This window comes from Asparagus officinalis, chromosome 5, assembly GCF_001876935.1.
Source record: "Asparagus officinalis chromosome 5, Aspof.V1, whole genome shotgun sequence".
Classification (NCBI taxonomy): domain Eukaryota; kingdom Viridiplantae; phylum Streptophyta; class Magnoliopsida; order Asparagales; family Asparagaceae; genus Asparagus; species Asparagus officinalis.
Window position 1 is genome coordinate 125,866,820 of NC_033798.1, and position 14,902 is coordinate 125,881,721.

At 36.5% G+C, this 14,902-nt stretch overlaps 1 protein-coding gene across 1 annotated transcript; it reads left to right on the forward strand.

Moving 5' to 3' along the window:
* Positions 879–13,633, forward strand: LOC109841173 (protein S-acyltransferase 24). Its single transcript, XM_020410060.1, has 13 exons — positions 879–1,243; positions 2,804–2,944; positions 5,900–6,012; positions 6,388–6,467; positions 6,577–6,740; positions 7,395–7,533; positions 7,653–7,752; positions 8,944–9,001; positions 10,018–10,095; positions 11,149–11,247; positions 11,529–11,607; positions 11,709–11,857; positions 12,868–13,633. The coding sequence occupies exons 1-13, from the start codon at positions 995–997 to the stop codon at positions 13,336–13,338; spliced, it is 1,920 nt and encodes a 639-aa protein (XP_020265649.1). The 5' UTR covers positions 879–994; the 3' UTR covers positions 13,339–13,633.

Here is a 14,902-nt window from a genome sequence, read left to right on the forward strand (position 1 = left end):
TTTGAAGGTGAGAGACACAAAAAAAAAACCCTAGCAACGAAAATCCAACGATCTCGTTTGCTTTGAATCCATCTCGAGATGTCGTCGGAGATCGAGGTAGTAGAGGAGGGGGGAGAGGGCAAAGGAAACGGAGGCGAGGCGGAGCGCCGCCGCCGCCGGGAGGCGCTGAGGAACGAGGTTTATTATGGCGGCGGCGTCCGGCGATCTCGAGAAGCTGCAGAAGCTGGTCGAGATCGACGGGTTCTCCGTCGCCGAGCCCGATGGCGGCGGCTACTACGCTCTTCAGTGCGGGCCGGCGTCAACAATCGCCACGCGCGCCTCGTCATTATTGAGGTTCGATCTCTTTGATGTTTTTGTTGTGAAGGTTGGGTTAGAGTGGCAAGCTTGGATTCTAGGGTTTAGAAGTTGAAGATTTTGTGAGGAGTTTTAAGTTTAGGGGGGTTATGTGCAAAATGGAAGTTTTGGGGGTGAGAAATGCAAATTGAAAGTTAAAAACAGGCAAAAATTATTATTATATTAGAGTACTAATTTAGTTGAAATGAATAAACCCGTTCAGAAAATATTAACTAACTGTGGATACAATAATCTTGATTGATTCAGAGATATAAAGAAACAAAAAGTTTAATCTAAAGATAGACATCATTACAAATTAATATAGAAACATTCTAATACAATACGTGCATTTAACATGCATGAAGCCCCTAATGTGCTAAATAATTCATGGAAATTTATACGGGTAATTTACCGAGTCATCTCAATGGAATACACTTCTGGCAGCGATCGTACCACAGCCGTCCACCAATCTCATTCTTCTTTTCTCTTTTCTCTTTATGTCGTCAGATTAATCCTCTTCTTCCAAAAAAGAAAAAAGGGAAAAAAATCCCAATCAATCTCTCCTCCTTCAATTCCCTTTGAAGGGGAGAGACCCAAAAATAAAATAAAAAAATAAAACAAGAAGTTGATCCTTTTCCTCTTGTTCTTAATCAATCTCGAGATGTCGTCAGAGATCGAGGTGGTGGAGAAGGGGAGAGGAGGGAGGAAGGGAGGGGAGGTGGAGACAGTGGTTCCGGAGATTATGAAGAATGATGTTTACGCGGCGGCCACAGTCGGGGATCTTGAGAAGCTGCAGACTTTGGTTGAGGTCAAGGGATTCCCTGTCGCCGAGCCCGATGGTGGCGGGTATTATGCCCTCCAGTGGGCCGCACTAAACAATCGCACCGCTGTTGCTCAATACATAATTGAGGTTTGACCTTTTAGATTTTTGCGAGGGATTCGAAATTCAGAGGATAACAGTATAGGGGTTAAGAGCAAAAACAAAGATTTTGGGTAGGGGTATTTGAACTTTCTAAACCCTCCTACTATACTACGTAGAATTGGAAATTTTTTTGGTTGCGTGCTTATGAGACGGTTAGACTGTAGGCGGTTTGTGATGTTTCCCTGAGATAGTCTTGAAGAAGTTTGTTAGGTTTTTGAATGGTCTGATACCTTTCCATTGGGAGTCCTCGAAGTTGTTAGGCTACTGCAATTAAGTAGAATGTCTAATTGTAGGGAGGGTGTTTACTTTATGTTGATTGTCTAGCTTCCTTGATTTTTATCTTTCCTTCCATGCACATCCCACTCCAGTTACATGTATGAGATGCAGAGTATGGTAAAGAATGGAGCCAAAAGGATGGAGGAGGGGCCCACATCCTCCGACCCCCACATACACAAAAGCTTCTGTACTTACATGTAAACTTATTTGATCCCTGTTCAGCTGTCTGATCGGTTCCTTTTCTTTTTTAACATAACATATCTGAACTGCATACATATATCCATATCCTCATTGGCTGCCGTGACATCTGTTATATGTATCCCTAAGTGGATTTTATTGTTAGGGCAGAAAGTTCTTAAATTATTCCAGTGTGCGGTTCCTTATCTTTTAGTCATGTAGATTAGGACCAGACCAAGAAGGTGACTTCAGTAATAAAATATTCTAATAGGTTAACTTGTTTAGAATGAGATATTAAGAGGAGATTTGGTGAAACTATTTAGGATAATGTAATAAAAAATTAATAGAAATCAAGAAATGTTGTAATGCATTCCGTTTCCTCTATCCAACTGCAGAATCACTGTCTGTCAGTTCCTCCAAAATATATAGTCTGTCTCTTTGAATGCTTAAGGCTTGAGTGGTTTTCCTAGTTGCGTTGGCATATTAGGAGGTTCCCAGCCTGGCCACCCCATGACAATTAATAAATGCTTCTTATATCCAATTTCAGTCCAGAAGACCAGTGACCTTCAAAACAGAGCATTAACCATTTGTCCTATTTTAAATTCCACAAATTAGATTTTACATATTTATGCCCTCATCATGTCTTCTCAAAGACGTTAACGCCCTTTTTTATGTAAAATTTCTTGTTTTAGATGCAGTAGACATTAACGGAAACATTTAATTGTGAACAATCTCTATGATTTTTGTTGTGCAAGTAGCATGAAAAAGCGCCAACACAATTTCATTTATATCTGTCTTTTGAATTTCATATATCAGAATACATAAATAAATTTGTCATCACCGACTAAAATGTTTCTATCAAAAGGATCATTCCTTGTTTTCTCTCTAAGAAAATCAATTCTGGGAGTTTTGGAATATTCCAGTTGTCATTACATTATGTTATAGACTTTCTCTTACTGAATAGAATGACAACTTATTACAAGGTGCTTGTTGCAAAATTGCCAGAATTTCTTACTTCTTTTTTCAGTTTGGTCCTCCTGCAACCAAATAGCAGCAAATTTGTAGCATGATTGTTTATTTTGTTTGTGTGGGCAGCATGGGGGTGATGTGAATGCAGCAGATAACACGGGCCAAACAGCGCTCCATTGGAGTGCTGTTCGTGGTAATATTGCAGTTGCTGAGCTCTTACTGAAGGAAGGGGCTCGTGTTGATGCCGCGGACTTGAATGGCTATCAGGTGTGTTTTTACTGTTTTGATATTAATTCCTCTTGTTTGAGCTGTTCTCATCAGTGTTTGTAAGTATTTAAGCATGCTTTGTTTTCTCGTGGAGGCGGTTCTCATTATCTTAATAATGGTTATTCTTGTGATTATGTAATTATTTAGTTCTTACGGAATTATATATGCTCTTCTATCATATAATCTTTGATGTCTTTGTTAAGCTACGTAACTAGACTCTTCGAAACACATAATATAGTCAGTTTGAGTTAGATAACTCTAGAATATTAAACTGACTATGGCCACAGTAGATTTAAGAATGATGAAATTTAGAGGTTTCACCGTTTATGATGTGTTTCACCGTTTATGATGGGATATACACTTGCTTGAATTTGATATGTTTTGTCCTTATTCCTTGGTTCTGAATCTGCACTGACTCCTTTGTTAAGGTAGACATCCATTAAGTGACAAGCCATTGAATTCTATAGGGAAACATAAAGGAAAATATATCACTTTTGAATATTTGCTTGTGTATGGTGCCTTCTTTTATTTCTTGCACATATATAGATTCCTATCACATTATGGAATCTGTAAAACCAGGAAACGCTATGGCTGATCTCTTAGATTTTTGGGTGGCTTTGTTGCTGTGGGGTGACCATATTCTCCTGGTTCCTAAATTACCTAGACTTCCAGTTAAGCATGACTGATCAGTTATTGGCTCATGTAACTCAGGAACAACCCTCTAAAATTGCGAACTAGGCGATAGTTTAGATCACTAAAGGAGATGTTATTCAGTGAACTGTAGTACGATTAAAGTGGATGCTTCTTGAGAATCATCTCATTGTAGATATTGATGAAGAAACTATAACAAGCCGGTTATAAGGGCATCCATGCTTTATGGGTCAAAGAGTGTTGGGCAAACATGTCCAGAGGATGAGCAGCAGCAACAACAACAATTAAAAAAAAAAGGCTTTTTACATCTTCTGGACAGGAGATGAGTGTAACTGAGATGAGAACATGAGAGGGATGATAGAGTCATGTAAAATCAGGTTAAAAGAATGAGATCTCCAGAACAAGTTTGTAGTACTTTCCATTGAGGGCATGTTTTGTATTTTTCCAAAAATAATGCAAAACCAAATTCTGCACCAAAAAAGAAAAAGAAAAGAAGAAGCCTATTTCCAAACGTTTCCAGGAGATTCTTGGAATTCAAAGACGGAAAACAATTTTCGTAGAGGGATATGATTGGTTAGGGTTGGCGCACACATAAATTTTCCTCAAAAAATCTCCCTTCACAACTAATTCATGTGTGGAACAAACCAACTGTCAAAACGAAATTTTAATGCGTGTAATGTGATTTCCAGCCATTTTCCCCAATAAAATTAGGAAATGGATCTTCTTTGCCACATCAGATACTGAGAAAAACATTCTCAAGAAGTTCAAAAATGCCAAACATGTTTTTCATTCGGCAAGATCTTTCTCGTGTGGACATGGCACATGGTTTTCATGCATTTTCCAAGCTTTCTCTCCTAACCAAACGCACCTTGAGGATAAATGAGAAACCTGTTGAGATCGCATGAGGACTCTCCCAATGGCAAAGTCTTGAGGCAGCTGTATGCACAGATCATGTTTGGGTGTTGTCTGGCAACCGACAATGTGTATGAGCAATGCACTGATTAAGGAAAGTGATAGAAGTGTAATTAAAGGAGTAGGCCAGCAGGCGAAAGATCTAAGGTCTTGTTTAACTACAAAAATTAAGGTAAAAGGGCTGTGTATGTTTTGAAGTGTAGTTAGATAGAATATTGTGCCTCGTGAAGGGTCAGGCGCGTATTCCACTGAAGTTCGAGAATTATAATTCAAGCATGTTCCCAAAACAATGTTATTTAGATAAATTTTCAAAATTGTCAATACCCTAACTCATGTCTATGAACTCTAGCAATTTTTATTTTTGCTTTGCAAGAGTTAGCCTTAGCTCTTGGCTGACTCTTGTATGAATCACAAGGTCGAAGGATAATCTGATCTAAGTAAACAAGGATTTAGGTAGTTTAAAAAAATATAATAGTGAATTAATGGAGCAGATGATTCGGAGCTGAAGGAATTGATGTATCAAATCCAAATACTTGGAATTGTGTTATTGTTGTTGTTATTATAACAAATATATAGATACTTGCTCTGTAAATATATTTTATTCTTGTGGGAAACACATGATAGCTTCTAACTGTATGGAGTTATCCAGAACTAACTGCTCGTGAACTGTCAAAAAGGTCGTGAAAGTCAACCTCAAACTTAAAGGATCTAGTGTCTAAAAACTAGTGGGTGTTGCTAATACATCCATTATTTTCCCCCCATTATATTTAAAAAAGCAATTAAATGATAACATGAGCATTTTATTTGCAATTGATATGATGCTGATTGCAGGGGGACTGTCTTAAACACTGGAAATTGAGATGTCACGTGCCTAGATTCCATGCAAATTGAGATGTCACGTGCCTAGATCAGCTTATTTCATTCTTTTAAGTAAATTAACTGACAGTGATACTTAGGATGGACAAAGTTACAACACTTTCTTGATTGTTAGTGTCTGAATGTAAAGGTATTAACTTAGGGGATTGGTTTTTTTTTCCGGGGGGGGGGGGGGGTGGGTCAGTATCTCCATTGTCTGTTGTTTCATGTTTTGCTTGCACTTTCACATGATAGTCGTGTGGGCTTGCTCCATTCATTTCAATAATGTTTGAGGTAAGGATAAACCTCCTGAATTATGAATACAGTTTCTTTCAGCACAAAAGAATTCAATCATGAAATCTGTACTAATACTTCTGTCTTCTTAAACACTGGAAATAAAACAATAGCAGTAACTGGTAAATTAGCATTGCCTTGTTATGGCTTCATTTACTTTTGATGCTTATGTTTCTTTCTCATTGGACAAGATGTTATTATGACTTTGAGATTCCTTTTTAATTAAGCTCCACATTATTTCAGACCTCTCATGTTGCAGCTCAGTATGGAGAAACAGCATTCCTTTACCATATTGTTGCAAAATGGAATGCTGATCCAGATACCCCTGATAATGATGGCAGAAGCCCTTTGCACTGGTACTTGATTTATCTTTCACTGAATCATTATAGATATATAGTATATACTATCTAAGATGATATTTCTCTGAGTGGTTAAGTTGTGGGCTTCCATGCTTTATGGACTTTGTTAACAATATTTCTATTTGCTAATATTATGCTAGTTGCTGCAATATAAGCAACATTTAACTATTGTATACCTTTCTGTTCCTTGTCTGTTTCCTTGCACAGCATATTTTAGTTATCGCAGCACATGCTTTGGTTTTAATAATTTGAAAAAATAAGAAATGCACTGTTTACATGCAAATTTGTAAATTCAATTACGTTTTTGTGTTCGCCTTTTAATTACTGTGGATAGTTATCATGCGCCTTCCTTTAAATTTTTTAAATTTGCAGGGCGGCCTATAAAGGTTTTGCTGATAGTATACGTCTTCTTCTATTTCTTGATGCCTACAGGGGCCGACAAGATAAAGAGGGTATATTTCCTTCAGCTACTTCATTTTCTCCCCTAATTCTCTCTCCATAAGAGATTCTTTACTTTTTTGTACTCTCATCTGGCTTTGATTCATCTCTCTCCATTATCAGGTTGCACTCCTCTCCATTGGGCTGCTATAAGAGGGAATCTAGAGGCATGCACTGTTTTAGTTCAGGCAGGGAAGAAGGAGGATTTAATGGTGCCAGATAACAGTGGTTTTACTCCGGCACAGCTAGCATCTAATAAGAATCATCATCAAGTTGCTTTTTTCCTCGTAGGTATTCTATGTCTAGCAATAGCCTTTCCATTTTCCATATCATGATTTGCCGCATGTGGACATATTCATTATTTGCTATTGATTGCACAAAGCCTCCCATTTTTTGGCTTCAGTTTGTAGAAATATGTAACCTTTTGTTGTGCCATGGCTTAGTCTATGAATGTTTCATCTGCCTAACATGTTAACTATTCCAAAGCTTTTTCCGTAGGGTTCCGCCAGTATTTCATTCTGATGATACTTTCATTTTCTTTCTCCTATGGTTTTCTGGATGTGCAAATATTAATTATTTGCTACTATTAAGAAAGCCTTTCAAACATTTTCAATGTATAAGACTTTCAGAAGAACATAATTTTCGGTTGTTTACTGATGGGAGCATGAGAGTTTTCCGTCGGGTTAACATATTGAAAGTTTAAAAGAAATTTGAATTATATTCATCTGAGTGTCGAAGGAGATATTCCACACTTGGTGACCATAATAACCATAGGAACATCTATATCTATATCATATATTTATGCCTGTAAAGTCTTCAACATCTCCTTTTTATATTCTAAGCTTCCTGTAAAAAGAAAAGAAATTACCTCATCATGGTTAAGAAGTATCCTTCTTAAAAGAAATTACCTCATCATGGTTAAGAAGTATCCTTCTTTGCAGGGCAATGCTAGAAGGTTGTTTGACAGACGTTGTGATGGAAATAGCCCGCATGGTAGACTATCGAAATTAGGACTTGCACCTGCATTGTGGTGTGTAATTATTATTATGCTTGTTACTTATATACATTCTGTGCTCACAGGTATGTAGCCATTCCATTTGTGTCTTTGTTGAAACATTAAACATTTTTTGACTGAGAAACATTAAACATTGTTTTATTAATACTTGTAATTTGCCTATCATCTCTTTGTTTTTGTTCAGCATCTTATTTTCCGAAGTTGACAGCTGGGTTTGGACTTCTTGCTTGGTCTGGGGTTTTACTGGCAACTGTTGGACTCGTTATGTTTTATAGGTGCAGTAGGTATGTTTAAAATCTGTCTTTTTTCTGAAATTCTTTTAGAATCCGTATCATATTCTGTGTATCCAGTTGCATTCCTAAAATTGAGCAAAATGTCTGCTTACTTTATAGATAAAGTATCTGAAACCTGTAAATTTAGCCAGTTTTTCCTTGCACAAGAAAGTTCCAAAGTTTAGCCAAACCATATAAGTTGATTGTCCGCCACCAATTTTGGTCATGCTTGAGCCTTTTTCATACTCCTAAAGATCCCATGAACGTGAAATATTAAAATCTTTCCTAATTTGTTTTTGTGTACTGATTTTATATTTAGCATCTTGCAAGCCTAATGCTTATTATAGACAAAAACAAATTTATAATTGGGTCAAGCTCCAGGGGTCAATGTAGATGCTTAGACTACCAAAGTGGATGGTGCATGGGAGTTCTTTCCATTGCACATTTTCAGTCTCGAAACTGTGCTAGTGACTAAATAGAAACTGGAGTTAGGCAAAAAGGTTAGATGTTTTATTTCTGTTGTTGATATTTATGTGGGTTATATATTAGTTAAGATATTTTATTGGGTCTGTGTTATTATGTGATTGAAGTTGCTAGCAGGCAAACAGTTGGGAGTAGTGTCATGACTTCATCCTATTTCTCTTAAGACGTGTCATAGGCTCATAGCCACAGTTTGTTTGTCACAGAAGTAACAGTTGTAGTGTATGTATGTGTGGTTGTGTGTCTCACGGGGTGCGTACATATTCTTTTGAAGCAACAGAGCCCGGTTTTGAACCTGGGACCTTCCATAATCCAATCGCAGCCCTTTAGCACGGAGTCAGGCCTCACTGGCCTGTGGAATAATTTAATGGTCAAATCTTATCGTTGTTTATATTTTAGATTTGTCTTTCATAGCCATAGGGCAGTAATAGATATGCATGACTACTGTTTGCAGATTTCACAAAAAGGTGTTTCGATATAACTTGAAACAAGTACATTTTCTAATAACTGTGTGCGACTGCTTTTCGTTATGAGCCATGAAACCTAAAGGAGTTTGATGGATAGTAGGCGAACCCTATTTTTCATAACTGTTGTTTAGTTTTATGATATTCTGTTTTAGGAAAATTCTTGGGTAACCTAGACTAGCTTCAGATTTTATAATTCAGCTTGCAATTGCCTTACTCATGGCGAGCTGTTTTTTTGTCACTGGTGTATTTATTGCAGGAAGGATCCTGGTTTTATCAAAATGAATGTACGTGATTCGGAGAATCTCAGGGATGATGTAGGTTGCTTTATCCGTGGATTAGTTCAATTACCTTTTCTGTCTATCCTTTTCCTCAAAATGTATATCATAAACTTTTTTATTTCCGAATCTCTCAAAAATTATTAGCTTGCTATTTTTGTCCTTTTGGTTTAGCAATGCCCATTCTTTCCTAACTTTATTTGGGCTTATAGTTCTTAAACTAACAGCAAAATGAAGTAACATATAACTTGTTAGAAAAATTAAACAAAAGTTGAAGGGCTTTTACCTGTTTATGCAAGTCTCACTTGATATAGTTACACATTTATTTTGATGTATGTGATCCTACTTACCTGTTTATGCAAGTCTCACTTGATATAGTTACACATTTATTTTGATGTATGTGATCCTACATAATAACCTACTTTATTTTGCTTATTAGTGTTTTAAGTTACACATTTATTTTGATGTATGTGATCCTACATAATAACCTACTTTATTTTGCTTATTAGTGTTTTATGCTGTAAATCATGTACTTCCAGGGACATGTAGCCGTGTCCAAGCTAAAACTGATTTTTTGCTTTAAGACACAAAAGCCCATTATTTCTGTAATTAGGTTCATGAGATCAAAATTTGTCTATTAGTTAAAAAATGTCTAAATTTGTTTAGGTTGTAATCTATTTACCTAATTAATTAATAAGTAATAGTTAAAGAAAGAAGTATCCAAATTGCTTTATGTCCTTTCATGGAGTTCCTATGTTATCCAAACTCATTCAAAATGGTTAGCCCTGAAGACAAATTAGTGTTACTTGAATTTGTTGACAATTCTGAGTAATCCATTCATTTTGTTCTAACAATTTTATTGTTGACCATCACTTGGCATTTTCATCGTGTTACATATACATACATATATCTTGTTATTACCCATGTGGACATTTCACTATGACCTGTTTTTTAAGTTCTCATTAATATGTTGTGTCCTGTGTCCATAGCCATGTTCTCGGCAATATATGCTAGTGTTTGTGTTACCAATGTAATCTTTCAATGGCATTTTGTAGGAACCTTTATTGAAGATGGAACTGAATAATCCTGCTTTACTGGCTGGGAATTGGTCCCAGCTATGTGCTACATGCAAGGTGACATTTTTAAAAATCCTATACTTGTGTTGGTGGCAAATTTATGTTTTTGCAACTTTGATTCGAGTTAGTAAAATGATTTACAACCTTGGATTTAATGCTTTCACACCTTTTGATATCTGGATAGATTGGAAATGGAAAATTTCCTTGTTTGCCATTTTTTGTCTATTTGACACCTTAAATTCAGCATAAGAAACTAGTGAATTTAAAAATAAAAAAACTGCAGGAATATATGCTGTTAGATAACACTATCAAAGAAAGGATGTCAGGAAAATTTAAATTCTCAAGCTTAGGTAATGAATAAATAATAGTTTCATTCATCAACTTGATTCTGAGACACTGTAGAATCATCATTTGTAACTACTAACTAGTATTCCATAACCAACTACTTAATAATCTTATCTAAACAAATTAAATCACATCTCAGTTATCCTAACAACCTACAAGTAAATTGAAGGGTCTTCATTTAAGCTAAACAATTAATACCAATCTAATAAATCAATAGAACTCGATAACTTTTCATTGCAAGTTAGACTGCTCCAGTCCAGATATTCTCCACAGAATGTACAATTACATTTAACCATTCTTCATCGCATGGTAGGTCAATTTGCTTCAAAAATCCATAACTTCTACTGTGGCTCAGTACATGAGACCATAATGCGAACATCTGCATAAAAATTTATTTATTAAGAAGCTGAATATATTTATGTTGTAGAAGAATGCGGTAGATTGTGTTTGATGGTTTTTAAAATTGCGAGGCCTCACTATGATTTACCTCACTATTATTTAGTCTCTTCTTGACATTAAAATTTGTATTTTGTTCCCACCTGATGCACCTTCAAGATATGCCTGCCATATATAACATGATCACTATACAGATGCATGCGATGTGTGTGCTTTATTTGTTGGATGGGGGAGCAGGGATGACATGGGAAAGTAATAAAAGTTCATAGTTAACATTATGTTTTCAGTTCTCTGGGTGATGCCTCTGTTTGCGATAGAACTGTATATAATCCTGAGTCCCTCTGATTTATCTCTTTTGAAATTCTTTAGATAGTCAGGCCTCTGCGTGCTAAGCATTGCTCCACTTGTGACCGCTGTGTCGAGCAGTTTGATCATCATTGCCCATGGGTATCAAATTGTATCGGAAAGGTGCATTGTTCTTTTAACTCGAATCTTATGTTATCATCATTGCCCATGGGTATCAAATTGTATCGGAAAGGTGCATTGTTCTTTTAACTCGAATCTTATGTTTTCCCTGATTCCATTGCTCTGCAGTTTGTATCGGAAAGGTGCATTGTTCTTTTAACTCGAATCTTATGTTTTCCCTGATTCCATTGCTCTGCAGTTGTTCTGGACGTAATACTACTTGCATTCTTCTTGTAATCATGTCCATTCTGTTGTATCTGATTAATACTCATCTGTAACTGCAGCGGAATAAATGGGATTTCTTCATGTTCCTTGTTTTAGAGGTGTCTGCCATGGTGATAACAGCTGCCGTAACCATGATAAGTACGTGCATTCAAGAATGGCCTTATTTGTGACTTTTTTCCTTTTTAAAAATAATGGTTTTTTTAAGAAACCTGTAATTGACGGGGAATAAAACTTTTTAGGAATCAAGACAGATCCAACTGCTCCACAATTTTTTGGTGCCTGGATGAACCATGCTGCTACTCATCACCCGGGAGCCATATTCTTTCTGATAATGGATTTTCTTCTTTTCTTTGGAGTTGCATTACTGACTGTAATACAAGCATCACAGGTATGTTGCTGGTATTTTTGTCAAAAGTTCTGGTTAATTAATATCTATTTTATTCCACTCTTTATGATACCATATAATACTCTCGAGATTATTCTAATGTTGCAAATCGATGGACCGTGTAGTTTGATCTCGGATAAGGTCCAAAAAGTATTATAATTCTATAAATTTTTGCTGCATAGTTTTACTATATTAAGATGGGATTACGAATTATTTCCTTCATCCAAAGACTTGTTTGTCTTCGGTGTTAGAAATAGTTTATGCAAAATTCTCCTCCCTCCTCTTATCCCTTCCATCTAACTAATTATTCAATTGCATTATTACCATCTTACAATTTCATGTTGATTCCTATGGACTAGTTGTTATGCCCAATAATCTCTTGTTCCAATGCAGCGCTTCATTTTGTTTCTGATGCCAGTTTGTAATCCCTTTCAAGCTCTTAATAATCTGAAATATGTGGCTCTATCTTCCAATAACATTATTTGGAGATATTTTTGGGTAAAAGTTTGCATCTCATTGAGTATTCAGTGTGACTTGGATCTAATATGTGTGCTGGATCATAGTCATAAGTTAAGTTTGGTCTATGGAAATTAGGCAGCAAGGTGAAATATTTTATGTTCAGGAAAGATCCAGAAAATTTTAACCGAGGAATAACTTGCTTTGACTTACAAATGAAGCAACAAATACTAAGCAATGACCTTTGAGCTCATGCTGCTGCAATTTTCATAAACAGTATCCAAAATTATCTTGCTTATAATTTGCAGTAACTGCAAATTATGCGAATAAACCGTAAAACTCTTTACCTGGCTGAACTAATTATCCAGCAGGTAATTACATAGACAGTTAATGTGTGGTGACTGCTGTAATCACTAGAATTACCGGTACCAATTACATTGATCATCATGTCTTATTCTTTCTCCAGAGAGAGAAACTCTAGTCATTTCCTCAATGCATCTTTGTCCAATAGAATACAGTCCCTCAAACGTCTTCCTAATAACTCGCTCTTTATGCAGATCTCTCGAAATATCACAACAAACGAAATGGCAAATGCTCCACGTTACAGCTACTTAAGAGGCCCAGGAGGGCGTTTCAGGAATCCATACGATCATGGAATTCGCAAGAACTGCACCAACTTCCTAATAAATGGCTACAATGAAGATATTGAACTACATGAACAAACTTCTGAACACTCCGATGAAATTGGTCTGATCCAGTTGAACAGAATCAATACAGGTAATGTTGACCGCCACGCTCACCACCACGCAAATGGCAATGCCCATGTTTGTATCGGTGTAGAGTCCCAGAATTCAAGAACGCACGTGCAGGGCAATGCACGCGGAAATTCTTCACAGGGAAACAGTAATAGTTCTCATAGTGGTAGGAGTGCTGGAAGTCCTTTGGGCTTGGGCCTTGGGCTTGGGCTTGGGCTTGGGCTTGGAAGGAACAATGTGCGCCATAATTCACGTTCGGTTTTGGCTTCTTGATTTGATGCTCCGTTGTGAATGCGATGTGTGCTCTTTGTTGTTGTAATGGCACGTTGTATTCGTTCGTTGTTCATATATTGATTTGGTCTGGTTTTATACTTTTTTTGTTTTCTTGTTAGAATTGTTTGCTGTTTAGTTCTATACAGCTGAATGCACTGCGAGGTTTTTTTTTTCTTTTCGAGATTCTAGTGTTCATTTGTATTTAGATGATGAAATGACTGAGGATGCACTGAATGAGGGACGACGTGGGGTAATTGGTGGTTATCAAAGTTGTCCGAAGAAATGGCGGGTGAAATTGTTTACTTTTTTTTCTTTTTATTTTGGTGTATGGTTGGTTGCGTAGCGCTCCCTTTATTAGTTAATGTACGGTTGGTGGTTGCAATATTTTGATTTCTTTCCCTTTCTTGAAAGTGTGGTTGCGACGGGTGAGCACGGTTTGGTGCAAACCGATTAAATCGATTGTTCGCTTTGGTTTTAGAAAGGTTTTAGAAAGGAAAATGATAGGGACACATCCCCAAACATACCTCCAATCACATCCCCTCTCTCATTTGCTATAGTATATCGGGCTCCACATGTGATTTTAAAATTTTAAAATCATATGTGGGGCTTGATGTACTGTAACAAATGAGAGAGAGTATGGTTGGAGGTGTGGTTGAGGGTGTGTTCCTAGTGCCACCCGTTTAGAAAAGCTTGGGTTCGCTTCGTTCTAAAAATATTTGAAACCGAATTAACTGAACCAAATGCTCTCAATATAATTGTCTAAAATTTATGTTTGTTCTATGTAAGTAGATAATTTATACTAATCTTTTTATGTATCTTAATCGATAATTGTTTGATTTTTGGTTTGTAAAGTGGTTAATTTGACGAGTTTCCTCTTCGATCTGGGATATGAGATGAGTAAAAGGTTGAAAGGGGTAATAGTTTTGTATGTTAGCTAAAAATTCTTTTAACTTCACTCGTCTAAGGCTAAGCTAAACTGAATTGAACTGCACCAAAATGATTTAATATGCTTCGGTTCGGTTTGAATCTAGCTTGATTTCGGTTCGTCTAAGGTATTCTATTTTTGGTTTGAATCTAGCTTGATTCGGTTCGTCTAAGGTATTCTATTTTGGGGGTTTAATTTAATATTACGAGCCAGTCCCTCAAACATATTTAAATTGCAATTTAGTCTTCTAGCAATCTTGTTAGTTATTTTAAATTCGTACCTGCGTCGGTAATTTTTTCTAAATTGCTAACTTTAGGTTACTAATTAACGACGGCAGTGAACATTTCTACCTTCAATGAGCTGTTGTTAACCACACATGACGGAGCCATTGTAAAGTGAATTAGAGAAAAATAGTGGTTTGAATTTTAAACGGGTATGGAGTTCTCCCTACACAAATTAATTTGAAAAATCTAAGATTAATTACAACCCGGTACACTGAGGTATGATGTAACTGCACTGGTAACACTGGGGTGTTATATCTACATGGGTAACCCAGAGTATACTGACTGTAATTATATGAGTAACCCGAGAGTTTCCCTTTTCTATACTTTAGGGTCACCGATATAGTTACAATTAGCA

Excerpts from the sequence above, each read along its gene's own strand:
- LOC109841173 (XM_020410060.1), top strand. The coding sequence starts at position 995 with ATGTCGTCAGAGATCGAGGTGGTGGAGAAGGGGAGAGGAGGGAGGAAG. Across the intron at positions 10,096-11,148 it reads AGCTATGTGCTACATGCAAG|ATAGTCAGGCCTCTGCGTGC; the intron begins GTGACATTTTTA and ends GAAATTCTTTAG. Across the intron at positions 11,248-11,528 it reads TATCAAATTGTATCGGAAAG|CGGAATAAATGGGATTTCTT; the intron begins GTGCATTGTTCT and ends CTGTAACTGCAG.